Raw genomic sequence first — 26,562 nt, 5'->3', positions numbered from 1 at the left:
CTAGGTTGTTATACTTACAAAATTGCAAAAGCCTATAGCCATTACTGTTTTCTTTTCCTACACCAAATTTACCTAGGCTAGGATGCCATCTATCCCTATTTCTACTAACCTGGGCATTAAAATCTCCTAGCAAAAACACCATATTTCTACCTGGTACCCTGTCTATTTGCTCCTGTAACTGTGAGTAAAATTCATCTGAGTCACTAGTATCTCCATCAGTTGGTTCAATGGGGGCATATACTACTATAACTGATACCCTAAACTTTTTAGTCATAAAATGAGCAATTAGTATTCTATTATTAATACCTTCCCAGCCTAAACAAGACTTAGCAGCTTCCTTATTCATCATGAGCCCTACTCCCTGTCTATGTACCCCATCCTTCCTTCCTGAGTAAACAAATTCTATGTCACCTAATTTCATGCTTCCTACCCCTGGGATATGAGTTTTTTGAAACTCCTAATAAATCCAGTTCAAACCGTCTGAATTCGTCACTCAAAATATCGATGCGATATTCATTTTTTAACGTCGTAACATTCCAAGTTCCGACCATGGCCCAATCTTAGCCCGAAAACCGGGCTAAGAAAACCATCTATTCACACCCAAAAACCGGGATTTTCTAGCAAAAAATTATGAAGATTTTTTTTTGCTATGTACTAATTTTAATTGTTCTGCCACGTTGTATCGTGAAAAAATAAGTGAAGATAATTCGGTGATTTTACAATGCTTTTCCTATTTATACAACATTCTAGTCTAACGCCCCAAAAGGAAGAAAGAAAGTGAGAAAAAGGAAGAAAGAAAGAGAGAAAAAGAAAGACAGCTTTCTAAGCTTAGACGTGCAGCTCCTATAGCTACCAAAAAAGCTATTTTACACTCAAATTAAATATTTCCATGTAATTTACGTTCAATTTTCACAACTCAAGAAAGGAGTTGTACAGGATTTTTGGCAAAGAAGCTTTTAAGCTTTCTTCTTTGCCTATTCAGAATTTTCAGTGCTGAAATTTTCCTTTTTTTCCTTCCTCCATTGTATCGTAATATGAAGATAGTGTCAAGATTCGGGATGAGCGATGTTTTCAGTACATTTGCTCTGCAAAGCAGAAAGCTTTCGTATATCAGCATATCAGCAATAATAAATTGTCACCGTTCCATCGTGAGTATAATTTTTTTTTGAAAGTAGTATATTTTTTCTGGTTTTACTCCCTTATTTATTTTTGGTTATTAATCGATTATAAAAATAAATAAATAAATTCTCCTACTCCTAACAATTCATAGCAGTAACAATCCATCTAAGGCCCACACAACTGCACACGCTCTTTCTCCACTCCAATCCAATGAAACTTTCACTTTACCTCTTTCCATCCCGTTGGAGGACGACATCCTTCTCGCTTGACCCCGGAAGGATGGACCAAGATAACAACCTTCGTCAATCTGGCATCCTTCACCCGTAAAACGTGTCCTACCCATCTCAACCTTTCTTTCATTATAGCCATAGACAGTGGGATAGAACCACTTTTTTCCTACAGCTTGTTGTTTAACATACGCTTTGTCAAGCGGACACCTAAAATCCTCAGTAGATAATTCCTTTAGCAAACTCTTAACAAATATTCAGATTAATTATAAAAAAATAAGACAAATTTAAACATTTAATAAATAAATAAATAACTCGAAAAAAGTCAATACTCACTCATAGTATAGCCGAACTGATCTTCCTCGTCAGAATCATCTTCCAGTTTCTTTATATTTCCAGCACTAGCGCGATCAATCTAAAAAATAGCAGTAAAATAAACAAGCTGAAACAAAGGTCATCTACAGAGATGTTTATGAAGTTTACAAGTTTTCAATGGAGAATTCAAATATTCTAGTCACAGATGTAAATAGTTACAAGGAATTCATAAAAAGTTTAAAACAGAGCAAGAAGAAACAAAAAATGTGTAAAAAAATTTTCAAGTTAAAATAACAAAAAAATACTAAAAGAATTACTATTTTTCAACGAGTAATATGCACAATTATGACGAAGTGGCATATTGTACTGAGTATGATGCCTGAATCAGATCGAAGGTGCCACTTTTTTAGTTTAATAAAAAACAAAACAAAAGCAATCGCTTCTTAGAAGTAATTTCTTTTTATTTGCTCTTAACTGATAAAATCTATTTATTTTATCTAATCTATTTAATTTCAATTCCTGCATTCTATATTTTTTCTCCCTCTGTAGGTAAGTGACACTGTTTCTCTGAGTAGGTAACTCCCATGTCTTAACCTTACTTTACACGCCAAGGAGTCTTTTAGTAAGAGATACGTTAGGCACAGTTTGGTGGATCGATTTGAGACTATTGGGTAGTGTAGATGGAGGGACTAAATAAATAAACCCTGGAGGACCTCATATTTTACTTTTGCGACAACCACCATGGAGTTTGGGTATGTATACATGAGGGAAAGAGATCAAAAATCTTATTAGTTATTCCTATAAAAATTCTTCATAAAAAAATTCTCGAATGCCTATTTAAATATAAAATTGCACATTTTCATTATTCTGGTATTCATTTGTTCCATTATTCCGGTATTCAGTTTCTTTACCGGTATGCGGTAACCAGATTTATTTCAATATATTTTTTCATTCATTATTTACTAACAACAGAGCTTGCCAAACGACATTGCTCATTTGTAAAGGTTGGAAACCCATTAACTGCATAACGAGAACGCTTTCTGTTCTTTCTGTCCAGCCTCTATTAGGTTTTCCATTGTTTTTTTTTACGGCAAGTCGAGTGCCATTGCAAAGCTTTGGTGGGTTTATATTTCTTAAAAGTATTATTGGTACGCTATTTTTAGTTGTAGCACGTGTGGTGGAAACCCTGAAAGATCTATGGAATTTAAAAATTCAGATGGATAATTAACCGCTTTATTTGGTTCCAAAACTGTGTCGACTGACTTGTAAAGGACTGCTAGCCAATAGAGGAAGTTTAACTTTTCCTGAGGCGCAACACATTCCCATTGTTTCACCATTGAATTTCAAGGCCTTGCAATAGGGACAAATTTTAGACATTGTCCCGATTGGAACACATCTACTCAAGCTATAATCATCGACTGGGTTGTACCTGAATGCAGGCGATAACTTTCAGGTTGCTCTGATTCCTCGGCACGCTTTCTTTTCTTACTTTCTCTCTCAGCAGCAAGCCTGATTTCTTGCTGTTCTTGTGATTCCTCGGCACGCTTTCTTTTCTTACTTTCTCTATCAGCAACAAGCCTGATTTCTTGCTGTTCTTGTAATTCCTCGGCACGCCTTCTTTTTTCACTTTCTGTTTTAGCAGCAAGTCTGCTTCCGCGTTGCTCTGGTAGTTCCTCGGGACGCTTTCTGTTCTTTTTTTCTCTATCAGCCTCAAGCCTGTTTCCTTGCTGTTCTTTTGATTCCTCGGCACGCTTTCTGTTCTTTCTTTCTCTATCAGCCTCAAGCCTGTTTCCTTGCTGTTCTTTTGATTCCTCGGCACGCTTTCTGTTCTTTCTGTCCAGCCTCTATTAGGTTTTCCATTGTTTTTTTTTACGGCAAGTCGAGTGCCATTGCAAAGCTTTGGTGGGTTTATATTTCTTAAAAGTATTATTGGTACGCCTATTTTTAGTTGTAGCACGTGTGGTGGAAACCCTGAAAAATCCACGGAATTTAAAAATTCAGATGGATAATTAACCGCTTCATTTGGTTCCAAAACTGTGTCGACTGACTTGTAAAGGACTGCTAGCCAATAGAGGAAGTTTAACTTTTCCTGAGGCGCAACACATTCCCATTGTTTCACCATTGAATTTCAAGGCCTTGCAATAGGGACAAATTTTAGACATTGTCCCGATTGGAACACATCTACTCAAGCTATAATCATCGACTGGGTTGTACCTGAATGCAGGCGATAACTTTCAGGTTGCTCTGATTCCTCGGCACGCTTTCTTTTCTTACTTTCTCTATCAGCAGCAAGCCTGATTTCTTGCTGTTCTTGTGATTCCTCGGCACGCTTTCTTTTCTTACTTTCTCTATCAGCAGCAAGCCTGATTTCTTGCTGTTCTTTTAATTCCTCGGCACGCCTTCTTTTTTCACTTTCTGTTTTAGCAGCAAGTCTGCTTCCGCGTTGCTCTGGTAGTTCCTCGGGACGCTTTCTGTTCTTTTTTTCTCTATCAGCCTCAAGCCTGTTTCCTTGCTGTTCTTTTGATTCCTCGGCACGCTTTCTGTTCTTTCTTTCTCTATCAGCCTCAAGCCTGTTTCCTTGCTGTTCTTTTGATTCCTCGGCACGCTTTCTGTTCTTTCTTTCTCTATCAGCCTCAAGCCTGTTTCCTTGCTGTTCTTTTGATTCCTCGGCACGCTTTCTTTTCTGACTTTCTCTATCAGCAGCAAGTTTTTTGGCATAGACTCTTTGAGCATCTTCATCGGCTTTTGCCATGGTAAGTTCATCAGTCATTGTAAACTTAAACATTAATAGATTTCTACGTGAACATATGTCTTAAATATCTTGAATGACGTCACCGTCAAAGCAAAAATGACGACAACTAATTTCATGACGTCAGTCAACACAGAAACATGACGTCACCTGATCCACAGACAGACACACAGACAGACAACTTACTATATATATATATATATATATATATATATATATATATATATATATATATATGTATATATATATTTAATTGTGAATAAATCTCATCTCATCTGTGTAAGGATTTTGGCTTTGAGTCTTTATGTTGCTTAATAAATTCCTACTATACAACAACTGCACTTTTTTGAACGGAAAAGGGTGACCTTTCACTTATTTTTTTTGTAATTTTATTTGTCAACTTTATCTTCAGCTTACTTGATAAACCCTGCATCCAATAAACGTTGATAACTTTAAGTGGTGTCAAACCCGAGGGAATATTAGGACATATTGCACATCCATCCCCCCAGCCCCTTTGGTACAAATATTGTTCAGAATATGACAAGGGAAACCTTTTGGTACAAATATGATTGGGAACTACACTGAAACTGCACTGCTGTGGAACTACAATGAAAGAACTGTACTTTTTTGAACGGAATAGCGTAATCTTTCACTTTTTTTTTGTGGTTTTATTTTTTAACTTTATCTTTACCTTACTTGATAAATCCTGCTTCCAATAAGCGTTGATAACTTTAAGTGGTGTCAAACCCGAGAGAATATTAGGAAATATTACACAACCATCCCCCATCCCCTTCGGTACAAATATTGTTCGCGAAATGAAAAAGAGCAACCACTGGGGGTGGGGGAGTAGCCCCGACAAGATGTTGAAGGTATTTTCATTGAAAAATGCCTTCTTTCTGGTATTTTCATTGGAAAATGCCTTTCCGGAATTCCCACTAAAACTTCAAAAATTAACAAAATTGCTACCCCCTTCATTTATAAAATTATATTTCCCCCGCTACATTTCCGTGAATTACCATCACTGGTTACAACTCCATATATGGTCATTCACATTTGTTTGATATACTCATGCTCTATATCTATCAAATATGTCTTATTAAAACACTTTCATGTAAGCTTAAAGTTAATGTAGTGAAAACATATTATTCTGTATAGTTTATTCGCCAATTTCATCCAGACTGTATTATAAAGGGATTTCGCAAGGGAGAGAGGTCCCCTCTACCTTCTCGGGATCAAATGCGTTTAAAGGAAAAACTTGTAACCAAACAGCAGCAATTCTTTTTAGAAAATGTCACGGTTCGGAAGGGTAAGCAATTAGTCAAGAAATTCCCAACACATTTCCCTAGTTTTGTTTTGATTTAAACCAATCAAGCAAAGGAATAAAGTCAGGAACTAAAATGTGAACTTGGAAAAGTCAGTTCTACGGATTACTTGGAACGAGAACTAAACAGGGCTTATGGCGGAACCAAATGCTCACTTATTCTAGATGTTAGTTTATTACATACCAAAACTTTGAACTTAAATCTTTGATTGTATTTCCCGTGACAGATTTGAAATCATTTAAATTATTTCACAGAAACCCGGCCATATATATCATTAATGGTAACTTGCAGTCAACGTCGAACGTATCCTAAGTTACTGAAAAAGTGATGGCATCTACAGACCATAGGCTATTAAAAAATAATGGCATATACAATAGAATCTCTCTTAAAAAAACATTAACCTACTGCCAAGTTTTTCACAACTTTCTACGGGCTTCTAGAATATTTGAAATCTAGGTTATAATCATATATTTATTGGATATTTCCGAGGCGTAAAAAGTTAAATAAACAAGGTGATTTAGTCAGTGAAAGAAAAGAAGAGAAATGCAAACATTTCGGAAGAGACGTCAGCACAGCCGTTCTCAGTGCAAAAGGAAGAATAAAAAGTAGATACAAGCTCATGAGTTTAGATGAAAAGGCCAAGCTCAAAACAGAACCATAAAAGTGAAGATTCACGTTCTCGCTTGAACAGTAAAAGGAAACTAAAGTAGTAAGAAATCCACGAAACAAGATTAAAAGACAAACTTCAAACCTGCAAACCATCCCCTTTTTCTGCATTTTCTCGTATTGTCATCCTTAACCAGTGTCACCCTAAACATTATTTAAATAATTCCCACAATTATTTTGTAAATAGTTTAACGAACAGGTAGTTTTTTTTATGAACAAATAAAACAGCTTTTTGGACTCGATAAATAATACACTTCCTTTTTTTTAATAAAATGCATTATAATTTTGAGAAAAATTACAAATGTACAAAAAGAAAAATCCTGGTCGTCACAAAAATTTCAAGGTAAGTTCCACAATTTAATTATGGTTAAATATAATTAATTATTTTTGTTCCAAGACAGTGCCCAACAATTAATGAAAAATGAGTTTCGGTCCATACTCCAAGCATTCAAACTCAAAACGTAATAGGTTCAACTCGGGATTTTTTTTTCTAAATACGGTAAACTGATGAAAAAAATTTACAGTCGTGCAAAAATATTATCCTGGTCATAACAAAAATTCGAGGGTAATTTCAACAACTTAATTCTGATTAAATATAATTGATTACTTTTTATTATTTTTGTTCCAAGACAACAGATATCACAAATTATGGCCAATTCGCATAATCATAATGCAAGAACAGAATCAACTATTGGCTGCTTTCATGCGTTATAACCATTATTGGGAAAAAATTTACTGCTATCAGCCACTTTGGGCGGAAATTAATGACAAACAACTAAGGATAATTGAATTTTGGAAAACACTCAAAGTATTCAAACGTAATACGTAAGCGTAATACGTAATAGATTCTACTCTGGATTTTTTTTCGTTTTCTTTCAATGCATTGCAATGTTGAAATAAAAAAAAAACCCAGTAACGTACAAAAAATAATTTCCTGGAAATGAAGAAATCCAAGGGTAGGCTAATTTACAAAACTTAGTTATGACCATTATGAATTCTAATATGATCTTAATCATGGACTCTTTGCTATAATTTTTGTTCAAGACAACAAACAACCGAAAATTACATGCAATTTGTAATATAATAAGTAAGGAACGGCAGTGACGTCAATTCTAGAAAATTTAGGGAGAGGGATAGAAGTATTTTTCAATATATGTCGTTTTTGCCAATTTCGTCAATGAAAACATAAAAAAAGGCATTTCTAAATTAAAATACTCGAAAACAAGGTATTTTTACAAATGCAGGGGGAGGCAAAAATAAAGACGGGACCTATCTCATAGCCACTGCTTAGGACATAAAATGGATCCTGGTTAGAAAAAGACTCTCGAGACGTAGGAAGATGAAAAGGACATAAGGCAGGTGATATGGTTACAGAATGTATCAAAAAGCGAAGAAGAAAGGCAACCAGTAAAACTAAATAGAAAACGGCGTTGAAAAGTTCGTGAATTAAAATTCTCCATAGGAATCTTTCTTTTATTGACAGGTACAATTTAGGATTGGCTGGGAGTTACGGACACTTACCGATCACATAAAGTAAGGTAAAATGTTACTTTTTTCTTTCAAAATTGCATATCCATGATATCTTTATTTGAATAGTGTAAAATAGGTTAGTTTCCTAGACTCAGATCTGTTCATCATCAGGGTAAGCGTTTCCTTTTAATGGTAAAATAGCGTTGAACTGATAATAGATTCAATTTTTCCCCTACAATCATTCTTTTATTGGCATATATAATTTGAGAAATGTTCAACTAAAATATAATTTAATGAAAACTATGAATGCTTTTCGGAACGCTACACCAATTCAAAACTAACTAACCACTGTAACTGTTCTAATTTTTTCGGCGAAGGGTTTACAAAAAAAAAGTATCAAAAACGTGTTTTCATGCATTTTATTACGTTTTTACGAGCTGGACAAATATTCCAGAGGGGGAGTCAAACCCTCTAACCCCTCCCCTGAATACAGCCTTAGTTACACAGCGTACTAAATACTTCGGGGATAGAATAATCAGTGCAGCCCCATGGAGATTTTATTACAACGGAATGCAGTGCAATGCTTAGATAATACAAAACAAGTTTTTTTTCAAAAACATTTGTTGACTTAGAGCTTTTTTTTAATTTAACCTATTTTATTTATCTATAATTTCTTTATTTATATTCTATTAATTTATTCTATTTATTTTTTATTTTATTTATTATTATATTTATTATTTATATAAGCTATTTGTTATTTTGAATTTTTTTATTTATTTATTTTAAAAAAGAATTTATTAATTCGGTATATTTACTTCAGCCTTAAATGTTGAAATTAACTTTAAAAATAGTTTAGAGCAAAAAAGAGAATTACCGTGACCAACCATTTGGCTACGTTAATTTGAAAGAGGGTTTGTTATACATCAATTCAACCTCTTAGGGACAGCACAATTAGTGCAGCCCCAGGGGCGAGGGCTCCAAATACTGCGAACAGCCACTTAAGAGCAGATGATTCATCTGTTCATTTCAGTAGAAACATAGGGCATTTTATACATTGTTACATTAGAGTTTATGCATTGATCTTGGTCTGCATAATCGAAAGGGCCAAAAAAGAGCCCTGGGGACTAAACCCATCCTTAGCTTTATAAGATTACTGAGTTACTTTAATTAAAGACGCAGTATGTTACACAACAATAAATCCAACAGGAGATGGAAAAAGCTGGAAAAAATCTTTTGGGAACCCCCCCCCCCGCGAATTTTCAAATTTTATACATTGTTGCATTAGGGTTTATGCATTAATCTTGGTCTGAATAACCGCAAAGGCTAAAAAAGGGCCCAGGGGACTAAGCCCCTCCTTAGCTTTATCAAATCACTGAGCTGCTTTAATTAAAGACGCAGTATGTTACACAACATAGATCCAACAGGACATAGAAAAAGCCGGAAAAATCTTTTGGGGGAAACCCACCCGCAAATTTGCAAATTTGGATGCTCCTTTATGAGCATCTCAAAACCTACTGCGCCATTGGAGCTCTACTCTCCTAAGGGAAAACTTTTCTGTTAGCTCTTCCATAGATTCCATAGCATCCTGTCATGGTGTTCAGATTAGCTATTGACTGGTTGCATCTCATCGACGCAATCAGTTTTATATATTATTAAGTTCTTTGTTAAAGTTTTGATCGGCCATAAAAAAAACAAAAAAAAAACAAGATACAATTTTGGTGTCAAAAGTTCCAAACAGGGTAACTAGAAAGCAGTTTCATATGTGACGGAACGATATATGATGATGCACTAAAACAACTCAACTTGAATTTACTTGATAGTCGTAGACATGAGTTGACTTATCGATTTGGACTAAATTGTTTGAATTCCCCAGCACATCGCGATCTACAACCCGACCTTGAGAGCCACCCTACTGAAAGACCACTTCGACAAATAAAAAAATAATTTGTACACAGTTAATGACTTACCCAGCCTCTAGTACCGAGAGATATTGCAAATCATTTGTCCCTTATTTTATTCGGTATTTTAATAAATATTACCTTGAGAAATATTTAATGTTTGATGTAGTTTCTTCCAGGTATTTACCTGTGAGTGTTTTTGAATATACCAACCATTTATATACTTAATTATTCTGAAATATTCTATATAAACGGTCTCTGTTTTTATCTTGAAATTATATTCTTGACCTATATTAATTTTTTTATGACATTTTTTTTTATTTACTGACTTTGAAGCAGCAATTTCTGCCTTAATTTTTTGTTGTTGTTGCTGTTTTATTTGTTTTAGGTCTTTTTTTTTGTGTCCTGACATGCTCATGTTAGCTGCAGCTATTACCTTAAAATTGCCTTAAATCGCAGCTTGGAGCGATATAAGGACTTTCCATCCTTGTGATGCTCCAGTGATGGAAAAATTCGGTTGGTGTAGATTGTGGCTGTTAGATTAGACTCTTGTGGAGGACTCTGCAGCTTCCCAATTGTAAAGGAACTCCTGGCAGAGCCATTCCCAATCAAGGTGGGACTTGAACGTGTCGGTTGAAGTTGCAGAAACTGTTTCCTCAGACAGTTGAATCCACAGATTGATGACTCTTTGGCTGAAGAAATGAATCCCATATCTACTCGTGGAATGCTGCATTGGGAGCTTCATTGAATGTCTTCTAGTATCAGAATGCAAGGGCTGTGCAAAGAGACCGGGAAGGGTGTTTTTAGAAAGGATTTTTTCGGTTAAAATCATATCACCCCTTTTCCTTCGGTATGTCAGTGTCGGCAGCCTCAAACGACGTAGTCTTTCTTCGTATGGAAATTTATTCATACTGCTAACAATCTTAGTGGCACGACACTGGACATCCTCAAGCAACTTCTTATCTTTTTTGACAAAAGGGGCTGCCAATGACATTCCGAACTCCAGACGTGGTCGTACAAGCGCCTTATATTACTTCATAAAAACTCTTGGTGTCGCCTGGAGATGGTTCTTTTTATGTTACCGAGGGATATATTTGCAGAATATGAAACAGACTTAGCATGGCTGCTAAACATTGGTGATCAACAATAATCCCAAGATCTCATTCATCGGAAAAAGCAGAAAGGAAGTTGTCATGAAGGAAATACTTATGATGCTTGTTGCGTTTGCCAAAATGGATAGCATGGCATTTGTCAACATTAAAAGTAAGGAGCCACATGTTAGCCCATCTTCCTAGACTGTCAAGATCTGTTTGAATTGATTGCTGATCAGAGGGAGAAGCCGCTTTTCCAACTAGTTTTGAGTCATCAGCATAAAGGGTAATAAGATTTCAAAGAAGGATGGGTAGATCGCTGACATAGAAGTTGAAAAGTGCTGGTCCAAGCAGTGAACAAAATATATTCTATTCTATTAGGAAATATCTTTTAGAAATCCTTTAGAAGGAGATACGCAAAAAAACATTTGATTTTATATTTTTAGTGCTTAGATTAGTTAATTTTAGTTGAATTAGTTAAGCAGTTAGTTAAAAATTTACACTGTGATATCAATGTACTTGCTTGTACATTGATATCATATATAAGCATTCCATTTTGAATTAAAATGGAATAGTTGTGGGCATCAAGTCATGGCTAATTTTAGAAGAAGCCAAGATAGGTAAACCAATTAAGCGAGAGGCAATTCTGGCATTAATCGCCCCTTATTAGGATTGTATAAAAATGATGTTAGTTCATATATTAATAATATATATAGACAAGTTTTGGAAATTGACTATCAGTCTGGTTAAGACTTGGATTGTATGTCGTAAAACTTGGTTAAGTTGATTTTTTTTTTCATTTTGCAGAATGTCGCAGAATTCCCTTGGAAGTTAAAAACAGAAAAAAAAATAATTACTTAAAAAAGAGGAGGAACAAAGAAACCTTACCTCAAAGCCAGCCTTAGAAACAATTTTTCCTTGCATATTCCTGCTATCCTCCTCTTCACTATCAGAATCCTCCTCCTCAACTTCTTTTTTTGGAGATGCAATCGGGGCTCCAGCCTAAACAAACGAAACACAAATGTTTAGCGACTTTAAAGCCGTGTGACCTGCTCTTAATCCATGCAAATCAGCTTATAATCAGAGCTATAATCACTATTATTATCCCTAATAGAATCCTTCTCCATAACTTTTATATTTGGAAAGAAAATCAATGCTCCAGCTTAAATGAACAAAAAACAAATATTTAGCTACTTTAAAGCAAGATGACCTCCACCTAATTCAAGTGAATCAGCTTATAGCTCGCAATAACTATCAGAATCACTATCGTTATCACTGTCAGAATCCTCCTCCTCAACTTCTTTAAGAGAAGCAATCCATATTTTAGCTTAAATAAAAAAAAAAAAAACACTTATTGACTTTAAACTAAGCTGGATAACCTCCTCCTAATTCAAGCGAATCAGCTTCAAATCACTATTAGAGCTATACGAACTATAAGAATTCCCCCAATAACTTCTTTTTTCCCAAAAAGCAGCGTAAAAATGCGATTCTTTTGATGTAGGTATTGGTATCAAAATTCTATTTTTTTAGAGTTTCGGTTACTATTGAGCCGTGTCACTCCTTACTACAGTTCCTTACCACGAACTGTTAATTAGATGCACATATTTTGACAGACTTAAGTTGTTATCATTGTCTTAAATTTATCAGTTAATTTATTTTTGTACTTTGTTTTATTTAGGAAATTTTGTCTAGGCAAATTTTAACAACAGGCAGGAATGATTTTTAGGTTTTTAATATGAGAATAATAATCAGACAAATAAACATGCATTTATAATTGTCACGGAAAAATAAAAATTCCAAATTATCATAAATAGGGGCCTGCAAACGTCAGCAACAAGGTTTTCTGATAGGGCGACTTTTATGGTGCAGTTTTCAGTAAGATTACTAGCCGTTCTGGGGGTGTTTTCTCCCTTTTACCCAAAGTAATAAAAACTATTCAGCCTCATAACACAATTTTCACAGAGATTAGTTCTTCAAATTTTAGCGGGAAACGCAAACTTGTCGCAATGATCACCTTGAAACCTCCTGAATTTTTTAGAAAAAGCAAAACGGTGCATAAAAACTCACGCGATTGGAGCTTTATTTTATTTATATACTTTTTGGTAATCCTCCTAAAAGGCATATCAACAAAACAACAAAATAGCTAAAAGCTCTATTACCTGAATAATTTCGGGCGTCGGACTTCTAGGAGGTGTCACAGGAGGGGGCAGCGTTTTTGGAAGAGGTAAGTTAGATACAGGTGGTTCCGGGGTAATTAAACCATTGTGTAGGTTGATACTTTCGGTGTCAGTAATAGGAGTTTCTACACGATGCGGAAGTGGAGAATTACCACTCTCTTGGATCTGAAAAAAGCGTAGCATATAATTATTGTGTCAAACTATTATTTTCCTATTTATTATTGTTATTACTTAATTCATAATTTTATTTTGATAAGGAAACCCCGTTCCATTAATGAGATAGCGGAATGGTTTGTTTATTACAGTTGCTTATTTTGTTATTGCTGTTTAATAGGATACAGTAAGTTTATTATTTAGTGTTTTTATTACTTCAATAAAGATCTCTCTCTTTCCCCCCCCCCTCTCTCTCTCTCTCTCTCTCTCGTTCTCACTTCAAGAATAATATCTTGTCATTTGGATTTTAGGATTGGTTCGAATATTGTAAAAAGGAAGAAAAAGCTAGAAAAAAAGAAAAGAATAAAGCCAGAAATACAAGAAACATTTTTTATTCTTATTATTTTTTCCTTTTTAATCATTTTCCATTTCCTTTTTAAATTTCCATTTGCTTTATGAATTTAGCCAAATCGACCTTTATACTGTTTTCTATATAGGTTTTTTACAAACAGGAGTATTTGTCAATGGGGGCGGGAAGAAGGCATAATAAAAACACTTTTATTTGATAACTTGAATAGAGAATGTGTATAAAATCGCGAGAATTTATAATTTCGGGTGGAGGATGGGGGGAATGAAACTTATCCTCAAATGACCGCGTAGCCACCGCAAGATATCAATATATATATATATATATATATATATATATATATATATATATATATATATATATATATATATATATATATAAACTGTAGTTTATTTTCAATTTCAACTTCTAGGGTAAACTGCAAATTTCTGTTATAAGTATTAAAATGATCTAAGAAACCCCGAAGTTCAGCTTCCCCATAATTCCAAGGTGAAATTACGTCATCCGTATAGCGACCCAATCGAAATGCCCAATTTTCAAGGTTGTCAACATAAGTATTTGCCAGTAGCCCGGAAAAAGGTGCCCCCATGGATAACATATTTTTTTGCTGATGAAAAGAATCACGAAACTGAAAGTACATAGAGAACTTATTACAAATTTTAAGTCATTAGAACTTCGCAATCAATTCCTGTCGCTGAAACCTCGATTAAGTGATAATTGTCCTCTGTCTCTGTCGTTCTTTTCATACTGATCTATTCAACGATATTTGATTATTAACGTAAGTCCGATTTCTAACAGCGATTTCTACTAAGCTTCTAACTTTTTGTTTTCTTTTTAAGGCTTTTGAATTGTTGTAATCTTTTATCGAAATATATGCAAATATTTTTGCAATTATCAGTTTTTTGCTCTTTAAGCAATTTAATATAAACTTTTTCATATATGAAAATCTTCAATTTGAAGATCTAAATAAAAATATAAATAAATACATACACATATATTGCTCACTTATTTATACATATATATATATATATATATATATATATTTTCAACATTTTTCTTATATAAAATGAGCCTTACCCAGTCAACAAGGCTTTGTACCAAAAATATAACAGGATTTCCAGCATTCCTAATAACTTCAACGGCACGCTCATGGCTTGCTGATCTAATATCTTCACCACAAACAGCCAAAATTCTGTCACCGGCCTAGAAGAAAATTGCTATTTTGAGCTAAATTTACATTTAAATTGCTCCAATTAAAAAAGTGAAATTAGATTTTTCATTTTATTGAATTCCCATTCATTGACTCCAAATTCTGTTTCAATCTTTCAAAGTATTGGCAAATATTTGAAATTACAGCCCTTGAAGTTCTTTGAACTAATTTAAAACTTTTATTTGCGAAGGAGAACACAAGAAAAGAAAAACAAACAAATTATGTACTCTCTACAAATATTGTACCTCTTAGGTACAATTGAGAAATAGTTGGAAAATCAGATTTACAAAATAAACAGAAGAAGAAGACGAAGCAAAAACCATTTCAATTTACAGTTCATGGATTATACCATATCAAACAGTTCGTGGTGAGGAGCTGTAAGTTAGGAGCAACCAGGCTCAATATTAACCGAAACTCTAAAAAAAGGAACGTTGATACAAATAAATAAATCAAAAGAATTGGATTTTTATGCTGATTTTAAATATATACTTATTTAAATAATAAACGATCACCCCTGAAAAAAAACAAACAACAAATAAACACGCATCTGTAATCTTTCTTCGGGCAAAAAATACAAAATTCCACATTTTTGCAGATAGGAGCTTGAAACCTCTACAGCACGAATCTTTGATACGTTGAATCTGATGGTGTGATTTTCATTAAGATTCTATAGCTTTTAGGGGATGTTTCCTCCTTTTTTCAAAAATAGGGTAAATTTTCTCAGGCTTGTAACCTTTGAAGGGTAAGACTAGATATATAACGCTTAAGTTTGACTCTTTTCACACCTCTATTTTTTAAAACAATAAAAAAAATTAGCGTAAAGAGCGAGGCACTGAGGAGGGAACAGCCCCTTTCATGTACGGAATAATTCTGTTCGTTTTAAATTTTAATATCGCTCCTTACTTTCAGTAGAAAAAAACTTGTTTTTTTTTATTTAATTATATTAGGCTTTCCAACTCCATTGATTTCTACAACTGTTTCTTTTGATCAATAGCTGCTTAGCATTCGAAGGTACCACTTTTGAATTTCTTTGGATTTCAGAGAGAAACAAGAAAAGAAAGAAAAAAAAAGGTACAAAAGAAAAACAGCTCGAAAATCAGATTTAAAAAGCAAAGCACAAGAAAACGAAACAAATAGAGTTTTAACATCCAGCAACTGAGAACCCTATATTAGAGGTTTATAGCCATAATAAACGAATGCTTATTAGTGAAACCAGGATTGTAATAGAACCAGGATTACAATAGGAATTGTAAACCAACAAAGAATTTAGCTAAGAAAGCGAAATTTGGTTATACCTTAAAAATATTTCGGCTCTATATCCGAGAGCCGCCCACAGCAAATTTCGTACATAAATCAAATAAACAAATTTCACTGCCTTAGGTAAATTCTCTGTTGTTTAACTTGCTATTGTTTTTATCCATTATCATTCTTTGGCAAAAGTTACACAATTCTAAACATTTGCATATAAGAGCTTTAACCTCTACAATTGGGTTCTCTGATTGTTTAGTAGTTGGGGATGGAGAGAGATACCTCAAAGGATGCATTTTAACGCCAAAAATTCCCAACTCCGACTGACCCTTCAGATAAATACAGAATTAGTTCTACGGGATAAACAAGGGGTATTTGGAGATAGAAATTGTGTTTTATCCCCAAAACAGTATCAAAGATTGCCGTTGAGGTGTTTTTTTCGGGGGAGGGAGATAAAAAAAACTTGAAAAAATACATCAAAACTGTGAAATTGATATTTCATGCCTCTTGATTTCTGGGAATTTTTCTGGTCTATGCTGTTATTATGAAAGTAAAGAATAATGTTAAATCTCAGAATGAGCAGAATTTCTTCCCTCTAGGAGGGGGACTGTCCCTTTCTCATCCTCACCACCGCCTCAAGGTCGTAGAAACTTAAAAGGTTGCTCATTCGATCAGAAATTGTGATTTGTATTTTTTTTTAAGTCGAAAGTGACTGGAGAACATCCAGCCACATAGGGCTATTTTCCGGGGGGAGGCTGGGTAAACGCCTAGGATGCCTTTACTCACATTCAGGAATGAATATCAAAATATATTAAACAATCAATCCACATTCTTTTATTATTTTCAGCAATGTCAGTTATTATGGTGAATTTTATATGTTTTTTTTTGAGGTTGTGAGAAATAAAAACACAGGGTTTGAAATAAAAATTGTTTTCAGTAAAACACAAATGACGTTCAAGTCATTAGAAACGTCAGAACTATTAGCCATACTCCTTGTTTGTAGAACTTTCTGTTCGTTTTAAGTTCAACTATTTATGGTAATAAAATGTAAAAGGGGAAAAAAAATTAAAAAGAAAAGCAAAAGATTTACTTTAACTGACATTGAGAATCAAATAACTTCGATAATTAAATTGCGTTATGTTTAAAAGATATTTAAATAATTAAACATACAATAATATGATTAAGTAAGACGAATAATTTAAATAAAGTAATTTAGAAAATAATAATTAAACGCAACAGTATTCTTTGGCCTTTATAGAATGGAATTTATGTATATCTTATCAAATACCTTGTAATAATAATCAAATGTTTACTATGTTTTATACGGTATATAGCTACAAACATGCATGTGACTTGTAATTTAGTAGCTAAATTAAAATAAATCTAAATATTTTACTTAAACAAAATTAGAAAAAATTAAAATGAATAAATAAATGAATAATTAAGTCAAATCACCTGAGAAATCCTTACTTGCAGTGGAAGTTGAACCCAAGGTTCTCCGATGACTAGCTGAAGTTATCTGCCATTAACCGACAGACAAACAAAATGCATATTAAATGTTATCAGTTTTTTAACTTTAACAAGTCAAAAACTATTAAGACTTTAGGAATAAATATCAGTATATGTATATTAAACTGTCAATCCAAATTAATTTCTTTTGCAGTAAAATGCAAATTATTTTCTGGTTTTGAGAAGGTATGGGGTAGTCATCTTAATTTCTGCTCGTGTTGAGTTACAATCGATTATTTACTATAATTTTTATTTGTTCTGGGCTTCATCTATTTATTGAAGGTAATTTGTGGTAGTTTTACGCTTGGAAGGTTATTTGACTTTATTTCTGCTCATTTTTGGTTTAATGGAGCTCTTTACTTCTCTTTGAAAAACTAATTTTTTGGAAGATTTTTTTAACTATATATATATATAGAGCTGCAATCAGGTAAATAGCGAACCACGACCCGTAGTAACTGAAAATTGAAGACTTGTTTGAAATCTTACAAACTATATTGACCGAAATTTGAATTTCAATCAATAATAATTTGCAAACCAACATAATCTCTAATCGTATTTTTAATACAACAGAATTTTTTTTTCAATTTGAAACAAAAATATGAGATAAGAAATAAAACGCCAAGGTTAATCAGATAAAAAACTAAGCAAGAAAGAAAGCAAAGAAGCGAAAAAGTAATAGAATAAAGATAGAAATAGAAAGAAAACAATAATAAAAAACTCAATGCAAGAACATTAAGAACAAAAAAAGGTGAAATACGCACAACTTATGTCAATATTTTTTTTTTCAGTCATTTGAACTGAATAAGACCCAATTGTACATGAAAAACATAATCAAAAACTTTTTCGATTTTAATTCTTTTTTCTTTCTATTTTCTATTTTTAGCATATTTGCTTTCTTTCTCGCTTGGTTTTATCGCATTAATCTTGGCTTCTTATTTCTCATCTCTTGCTTTTATTTCAAAGGGAGAAAACTTTTGAAAAACAAAAAAAAATTCATTGTTTACTATTACTTCTTATTGCTTAAGATTAATTTCCGATTATTTTTACTGTAAAAAAAAGAAAATAATAATGATAAAACACTGAGTTCAAAATACAGTGGATATAAGTTCTATTATTATTAAATACTCACTATTTATTAAAACAAAAGAATAAGAAGGAAAGCCAAAACGGGAGAAAAGAATACGAAAAGACACTGAATCATCTGAAGGGTCCCATTTTTCACAATGGCTAGCAGTTTAATGCTGTGCCGTGGAAAGAAGTTGGCTTCTTTCTAAGAAGTTAACTAATTATAATTTTTTTTTTTTAGAGTGGCACTCTCGAGCTGATTCAGGAATTATGTTCTACGAAATATAACCACATAATAAATATTACATAAGAAATAAAAGCAGAGTTACCCTTAATTGTCCACCTTTTCCAGCAGGACTTTCGGGTATCACATGCCTTATGAATATGCCAGATATTGGAGTACCACCTCCAGAAGCCGTGTTATAGACATCAACTTTTCCCCCGATTATGCTAATTCCAAGGCTTTTATTTGGCTCCCTGAATATTGTCACTGTTCTTTCTGGACCCCAGTGTTTAATTATTGACCCTGGATTACGAGGCATAACCTGAACCATTGTTGAATTCGGTCCCTATAATGATAAAATGGAGTTAGTCCAATGTTCAGTCACCGATCATGGATAACAGGGCATAACCTGAATCACTGGTGAATTTAATCCCTGCAAGAGCGAAATGAAGTTTATCGATTGATTTAAGACCAAAATTTGTTTAATTTATTAACACGCACAAACTAGCACAGGCGCGTACATGTACCTGTATAGCATACGCGCATATAGACACTACTATTCATCTTAAAAACTGAAGAAAAAATACTTCCACTTATGACCTTTAGAAGCACAAATGCAATGAGATAGAACAGTAGATAATTTCTTTAGTATATAGCAAAAAAAAAGAAACAAAGAAAAAACAACAACGCTATTTTAGTTTCCACAGGCTTTTCTTTTGAAAAAAATATTCCCCCCCCACAACTTTCTGTGAAACAGGTTGTCGTTGAAACTTGAAAGGAGGCTAATTCGATCGGAGATAAGAGATTGTAGTGCTCTTTTCGAGGGTCGAAAATAACTAGATGAAGAAAATCCCTGTCCCGTGCTCGGTTTGCTAATCAGTCCCCTCCATCACCCTACAAGACACCGATCAAAATTTAGAGTCAACCATTTCCTCAAAAAAGTCAAAAGATTCATCAAATGTTAATAAAGAAGCAGCTCACATTATTCGGCAATCCTGGGCTCAGTACAGGGACAATTTCGCTACCAAGCTTCAGAGTGCTTCTTCTAAGAGCTGGTGTAGAACTGTCAAAATGGCTTTACCATCGTCTAAGTACATTTTACCGTCACCAAACCGAAGCTCTTGCTATGGCATTTGTTGAATTCTCAAACTTAAGCGACGACAGTGAAAAAATTCCCGATTTCTCTGATCAAATCGATACTGTCCTCGATCGTGTGAACTGTTCCAATCGAAAAGATTCTGCAGCATTTTGACGTTACTAAATCCATGGGTCCTGACAGCATACCTAATACTGTCTGGAAGTCCTGCAGTGCTGAATTAGTTGGACCTTTGTCGTCGCTTTTTCGGCTGCGCTTTTGCTCTGAAACCTTTTCACATACCGGAAAATCCGTCTATGTCATTTCTATACCTAGAGCAGGTGGCGATCAAACGAACATGAGCAGGTATAGGCCTATTAGACCTTTCTCCTGCACTAGGAAAGTTTATGAAAGCGTGTCTAATCATACACTTCATCATTACCTGGAATCAAATGATCGTATAGGCGACCGCCAATATGGATTCGACTAGAAACGTTCAGTATACCACGTACGACTGCCTAGTGACAGACTACCATGGGAGAATAGAAATCCTAGCTCCTCTGGACGGGTTCACTTTCCGAGAATATCCAATAAAGGCAGGCGCACTTCAGGGTAGTATCTTGACAATTACCCCTTCCATTCTCTGTATAATTGACATGGGAGATAACCTTGCAGGCCCTCTGTATCACCTTGCCAACAGCATCACGACACACATAGCCATCCCAAAACATAATGACCCAGCCCATATCTCCCAACCCCTACAGATGGATCTCTTGAGAATTGAAAGTAGTCCGATGCATGGATGGTCAACTTCAATACATCAAAAACAAAGGAGCTGTAGATCTCTCGATCGAAAGTACTACACATACACCCAACTTCATTTTCACGAATGAAGGTATAAAGAGAGTCGACAAGCTTTAGATCCTCAGAATCCACTTCTCAACAGACCTCTCTTTCCCTGATTGGCTTAAACTTATAGGAGATGTAGACAAGGACATGGAGACTTCAATGAAGACAAAAAATATTGGAGACGATTTGTTCTGTTTATTCGCGACTCCCAAAATAGGTCGAAATCTGATCTGTCTCCTATCACTTTGCAACTTACTGGGCATATACATCGGGAAAAAAGATTCAAAGAGTTGAAAGCCTTTTGAGAAAAAATTTGGCCGTATCGATTCGCGAAAACCCCAAAGAGGCAAAAACTGTTTCAGTGCGCTTGGTCAGGGTAAGTACACTTGACCAACGGGATCCGAATAAGGATAATAAATTTTGCAAGAAAATCAATACAGAGTTGTATCGATTTCTGAAACACCAGAATGGGAGAAATTAGTTTTAATGTGCTTGACATGAAGTTTTTAGGGTAAGAAGACTGGACCAAGAGGATCCTAATAAGGATATTAACTTTTTTTTCTTCAAATTTTTCAGCAAATTTTTATAAGAAAAATTTGGCTGTACTAGTTCTTAATGCAAAAATTTCATTTTTCCCCTGGTCCAGGGAAATTTCAGGGTATGTAGGAAGGGTTAAGGGGATCTCGAACGAAAACAAAAAATTAAGGAAACAAATCTGCTGATTTTAATTCGTGATGTTCGTTTTTTTCACTTTTTAAGGAAATAAACTAAATTCTTTTTTTTATAACTGACCGCCGTGATAGTATTTATTGCCAAAAAAATATTGCATGAAAAGATTTTTCTTTTTATTAAACCGTGGACCAAGATGCGTGCATATTAAAAGCCATCTATAGGATGGCTTTAGCCCTACAGAATAAGTTGTACGTAGATTTTAAATAAGTATGAGTAAAATCCTTTTCGCTACTCTTTTTTTCGCTCAAGAGATTCTTTGGTTAAAACGTGAGTGAAAACTATCCACAAAATAAAAGTAAAAACGGGCCATAATTAGTACCTCCTTCACAAAGATTACTATTTCTAGCAAAATATTACCTGTTCAACGGACGTCTTTAAAAGTCCAACTTCAACTGATTCGTCTTCCTTCATACAAATCACAGTATTCACACTTTCTGCCGAAGGCACCCTATTTTCAACCACAGCTGGGGTTATTTTCTCACTTAATTCAATCAAATTATCGGGTTCATCCGTAGAAGACTCCGTCGGTGGTTCCCCCAATACCAAGGTGGTAGAACTCCTTTGTTCTTGGTTAATAACAGTAACTATACTTGAGCTTTCTGTAGTTACTGATTCCTGATCAGTCCGAAGAAGATTATCAGATGATAAATGCTTAATAGATATGTATGCTGGGGGAGGGTTGGTGACTTCTTCACCAAGAGTGAAACTTTTTGAAGTAGTAAAAATAGTCCGGTCCTGATTATATGTATCTACTGTTCCAGGAGGCACGTACGGAGGACTAGAATGAAATTAAAATCGCTTTAGAGGTAGTTTCAAAACCTTAGAAAGTTCCATCAAAAATACCCTGCAAAGATATATGAATTGATGTAAGACTGGTAAAGTCTAAAAGGAAATCTATGACGTTTATGAAATGACAGATAAAGTCTGGAAGGAAGCCAGCGAAGTCTTTTCAAAGAATTCAAAAATAGGATCTAAGATTAACATTTCCGTGTAAAACACAGCAATAATGGCAATGGCACATAAACAGCTGCATATAATTCTTCCTGAATTTGATTCTAAATTAAAACTAGTAATTTGTCAAAATTTTTAGCTTTAAGTAGCTTTAAAAAAAAGCTTTAAGTACCAAGGACATCAAAATAAAATATTTGCCATCCCCCTGGGCCCATTTTAGATCTAAACATGCTTGAAAACAGATATTTTCTACGATTTTCTTCAGGTTGCTTCAACTTTGTGAAGTTTTTTAGTGCAGTACCACGTCTTCGCCAGGGGCGTCGAGTCCAAATGTAAAAACAAATGACCTGTCTTTCCAGGTCCTAGAGCCTTGGGTGGAGGGGGAGGCAACGGCGTAATTGCCTTTTTTTTGGTATTTTTGAAGAAAATGATTTTGTTAAGATTTTCCAACCTAGACCCATATTTGGTCTATTCATGCTTGAAAACGGTGATTTTCTAATATTTTCTTCTGGCTGCTTCAACATTGTGAAATTTTTAGGGCAGTACCACGTTTTCGCGAGGGGTGTCAGGTTGAATCGTAAAAATAAATGGCATGTCTTAACAGGCCCTGAAGCCTCTGGGGGAGGGGGGTTGCAAAAACGTAATTGCTTTTTTTGTGTTTTTTTCTGAATCAAGTAAATTTGTCAAGATTTTAGCATTCAACTTTAGGTCTTGAAATCAAAACGAAAAAAAAAAAAAATCAAGGAAGCAAATAATGAATCTATTTGAAGAGACTCTTAGTGAAATGAAATTGTCATTTATTTCTGAAAAAGTCAGTTTGCAAATCTAATCAAACATACAAATAAACAATTGCAATCTACTAAAACTTATAAAGCATATATTTTGTCTGCAAAAAGACAACAACTTGTTGAGCTTAGTACCAAAGCACTGTTAGTATTAAGGAAGCTATCAAAAATAATAGTTGATCACAACCAAAATCAAGTTGATCACAATCACAATCAGAGGAGACAAGCAACACTTTTCCTCGCAGTAAAAAAAAGATGTTTGCCAAAAGGAGGCTTTAGCAGAAAGAAAATTATTGCTGATTCCAAAAAAGGACTGATTCCATGGGGGACACTCATAAAGAAAAGGTCTAATTTCTAAAAATATTACTGTCAGATTCCAAACACTCGAAACCATTCACACTCTAAAAAAAAAAAAAAAAAAAAAAAAAAAAAAAAAAAAAAAAAAAAAAAAAAAAAAATACGCGATCACCCCCTTCTCTCCTTGTTGTGAGTTCGGAGCTAATTTGTTTGTATAAGTCTCAACTTGAACTTGGTGTAATTTTTGCGTGGAACCACAGCAGTGGTAATACTATTTGTTAAAGAGAGAAAGAGACGGAGGGAGACGATCATTCATTTCGCAAATTATATATCTAGTACTTTTTCATAGTTGGAAATGCAACATGCGGCAAACAGGTTCTCTAAAATGCTGAGTCTTGGCAGAAAATGACCTTAATCTGGTGTCAGTACAGCTATTGGGTATCGTATTAAAATCCAGGCGATCAAAAGGCCTTGAAAATTCCTTGTTCCAGTGATCAAAAGGCCTTGATCATATCCTGTCTTGTATGCCATATGCAGCGAATAATAAAAAGACCTTGGAATAAAGAAATAGCATGGACGGAGGTGGCACAAACACTTGATGAACCAGGTAACAATGTGTTTGCTATTTGTTCAATCTTTGAAACGAGTAGCCTAGTAAACGAGTAGCCTAAGTAGCCTCTTAATCAAAGAGTTCGTGGTAACGAAGTGACCCGTCTCAATAGTAACCGAAACTCTAAAAAAGGGAATTATGATACCAATAGTTGCATCGAAAGAATCGCATTTTAAAGCTGATTTGAAATATATAAGTTTCATCAAGATTTACATAAGTTTCATATATAAGTATTACTCGTCAAAAGTTACGAGCCTGAGAAAATTTGCCTCATTTTAGAAAATAGGGGGAAACACCCCCTAAAAGGCATACAATCGTAACGAAAGTTACACCATCAGATTCAGCGTATCAGAGAATCTTGTTGCAGAGGTTTCAAGCTCCTATCTACAAAAATGTGGAATTTCGCATTTTTTGCCGGAAGACATATCATGGATGCGTGTTTATTTGTTTTTTGTTTTTTCCCAGGGATGATCGTATCTATTCAGTGGTCCTAGAATGTCGCGAGAGGGCTCATTCTTACGAAAATTAAAAGTTCTAGTGCCGTTTTTAAGTGACCAAAAAAATTGGAGGGCACCTAGGCCCCCTTTTTTACTGTTTTAAAAAGTAGAGTTAAGAGTAAGAGTCAAACTTTAGCGTGAAGAGTGAGGCGTTGAGGAGGAAAAACCCCTTTCATATAAGGAGTAATTTCTGTTCATTTTAAGTTTTAAAGTCGCTCCTTACTTTCATTTAAAAAAACTTGTTTTTTTATTTATTTAATAAATAAAGGAATAATATATGTTGTAGGCTTAAATCTAGCCAATAGTACAATGATACTTCAATTTAAGCTGAAAGCAAGAAAAAAATAGACTTAAGAGCCAATTGCCAAGAAGTTTTCGTCTCACCCTGCGAACAATTTTTTTCTCAAGCATTTTTTTTTGTCGCGCTCTGTCAGAACTTAGCTGAAATCCTAATATCCATGTAATTTCAGTTGCAGTAACACCTTGGATCGAACCCCCTGGCTCATTGTTTTCGACCAAAGATCAAAATACTGAGCCACCAAACAATTAAAAGAAATTCTACATGAATTCGTCAAAAATTCAGTACCAAACAAAAGACTTTAAAAATATGTACCGCATACCAAAACTCCCAGATTAAAAGACCAATGCTTGCTTTGACATGACTTGCTCCCTGAATTTAAACATTCATATCGGATGCCTAATCGCTATTCAAATCGCAGCCAAAATATTTTATATTTTTATGGAAATTGTGAAATATCATCTACTAATGCCGCGAATGGGAAGATGTGAGGAAGCCGCGAAGATGTGTTTTGTATTTTGTTTTTCCTTTTCTTTACACCGTATGTTTGTTTAACTTAATGCATTTTTTCCCATTGATAAAGGCTTCTGGACATGAAATAGGAATATTCGGGTTTCTTTATTGTTTAAATTTTGTTGCTTTTGTTTTTGTTTTATTAAATGCTTTGTTCAGAATATTATGCCTGCTTTCACTATTTGTTAAATTCTGTAAATGGAAAAGCAGTGTGGCCTAAGAAACCATTTAATTATGGATTTTTTTTTTTGTAGAAATTAGTTAAAAACAAGTGGATATAAGTATGAAAAAAACAACAAATATCTATCAAATATGTATTATGCACAAGTACACATGTACGCCATTATTATTATCTTCCCCAGTTATACTACCTATGTTTTCCACTCCGTTTGGCCCAAAATGAATAAATAATAAGCATGAATGATCTAAGTGAGGAGCCATGTTGTCTTAAATTTCATAACCTTAACTAAAAAGAAGTATAAAAAAAAGAAGAGAAAAATTTTCGCTTCCAATTTTCGATATTCATGTTATATCAGTGAATACCGTTAAATTTTTGACATTTATTCTTATTATACTGCTACTACTAACAAGTCACCACAGTACCAAGCCACCTGAAGCCAACACAGCTACGCACGCCTCCATCATGCCTCCACAGCTACGCACGCCCTCCTCCATCCCAATCTATTTAAAGCCTTCCTCTTTACGCCATCCCAGGACGTTTCCATTTCCATTAAATCTTTTTTGTGACAATTCTCCCACACTAGACGAATAAAACCTGCACTCCGTTTACCTGTAAACGGTTGGCCGAAAAGGACAATCTACGACAATGTGTCATCCTTTATCCGCAGCCCAAGCCATCTCAAGCTTTCTTTCGTTATAGCCCTAGAAAGTAGGATTGAACCAAATTTTTCATACAGCCTACTGTTTGAAATACGGCCAGTCAGCCGGGTACCCAGAACTACCCGTAGGCAATTTCTCTGGAAAACATCTCGCAAATCTTCACCCGCTTTTCGGAGCGCCCTTGCTTCAGAGCCACATTTGACCACTGTTATCACTGTAGCTTCCAATATTCTAATCTCCCTGTGAAAACTTATCTTTCTATTCATCCAAAGTTTTTTAACTGTGAAAAAACACTCTGTGTGTTGC

The 26,562-nt window shown here is 34.4% G+C and overlaps 1 protein-coding gene across 4 annotated transcripts in view; it reads right to left on the bottom strand.

Moving 5' to 3' along the window:
* Positions 1-26,562, bottom strand: part of LOC136026265 (multiple PDZ domain protein-like) — a 448,978-nt gene that overhangs the window by 109,405 nt on the left and 313,011 nt on the right. For all 4 annotated transcript variants that reach the window (XM_065702652.1, XM_065702654.1, XM_065702653.1 and 1 more), the window contains 6 exons: positions 21,823-22,243; positions 18,916-19,155; positions 14,632-14,757; positions 13,017-13,199; positions 11,746-11,859; positions 1,683-1,761 (listed from right to left, as the gene is read on the bottom strand). In XM_065702652.1, the coding sequence (XP_065558724.1) occupies positions 1,683-1,761; positions 11,746-11,859; positions 13,017-13,199; positions 14,632-14,757; positions 18,916-19,155; positions 21,823-22,243 (1,163 nt within the window). The remainder of the gene's footprint in view (positions 1-1,682; positions 1,762-11,745; positions 11,860-13,016; positions 13,200-14,631; positions 14,758-18,915; positions 19,156-21,822; positions 22,244-26,562) is intronic.

This window comes from Artemia franciscana, chromosome 4 (assembly GCF_032884065.1).
Source record: "Artemia franciscana chromosome 4, ASM3288406v1, whole genome shotgun sequence".
In the NCBI taxonomy this organism is placed as follows: Eukaryota; Metazoa; Arthropoda; class Branchiopoda; order Anostraca; family Artemiidae; genus Artemia; species Artemia franciscana.
This window is presented reverse-complemented; position numbering and strand designations above follow the sequence as displayed.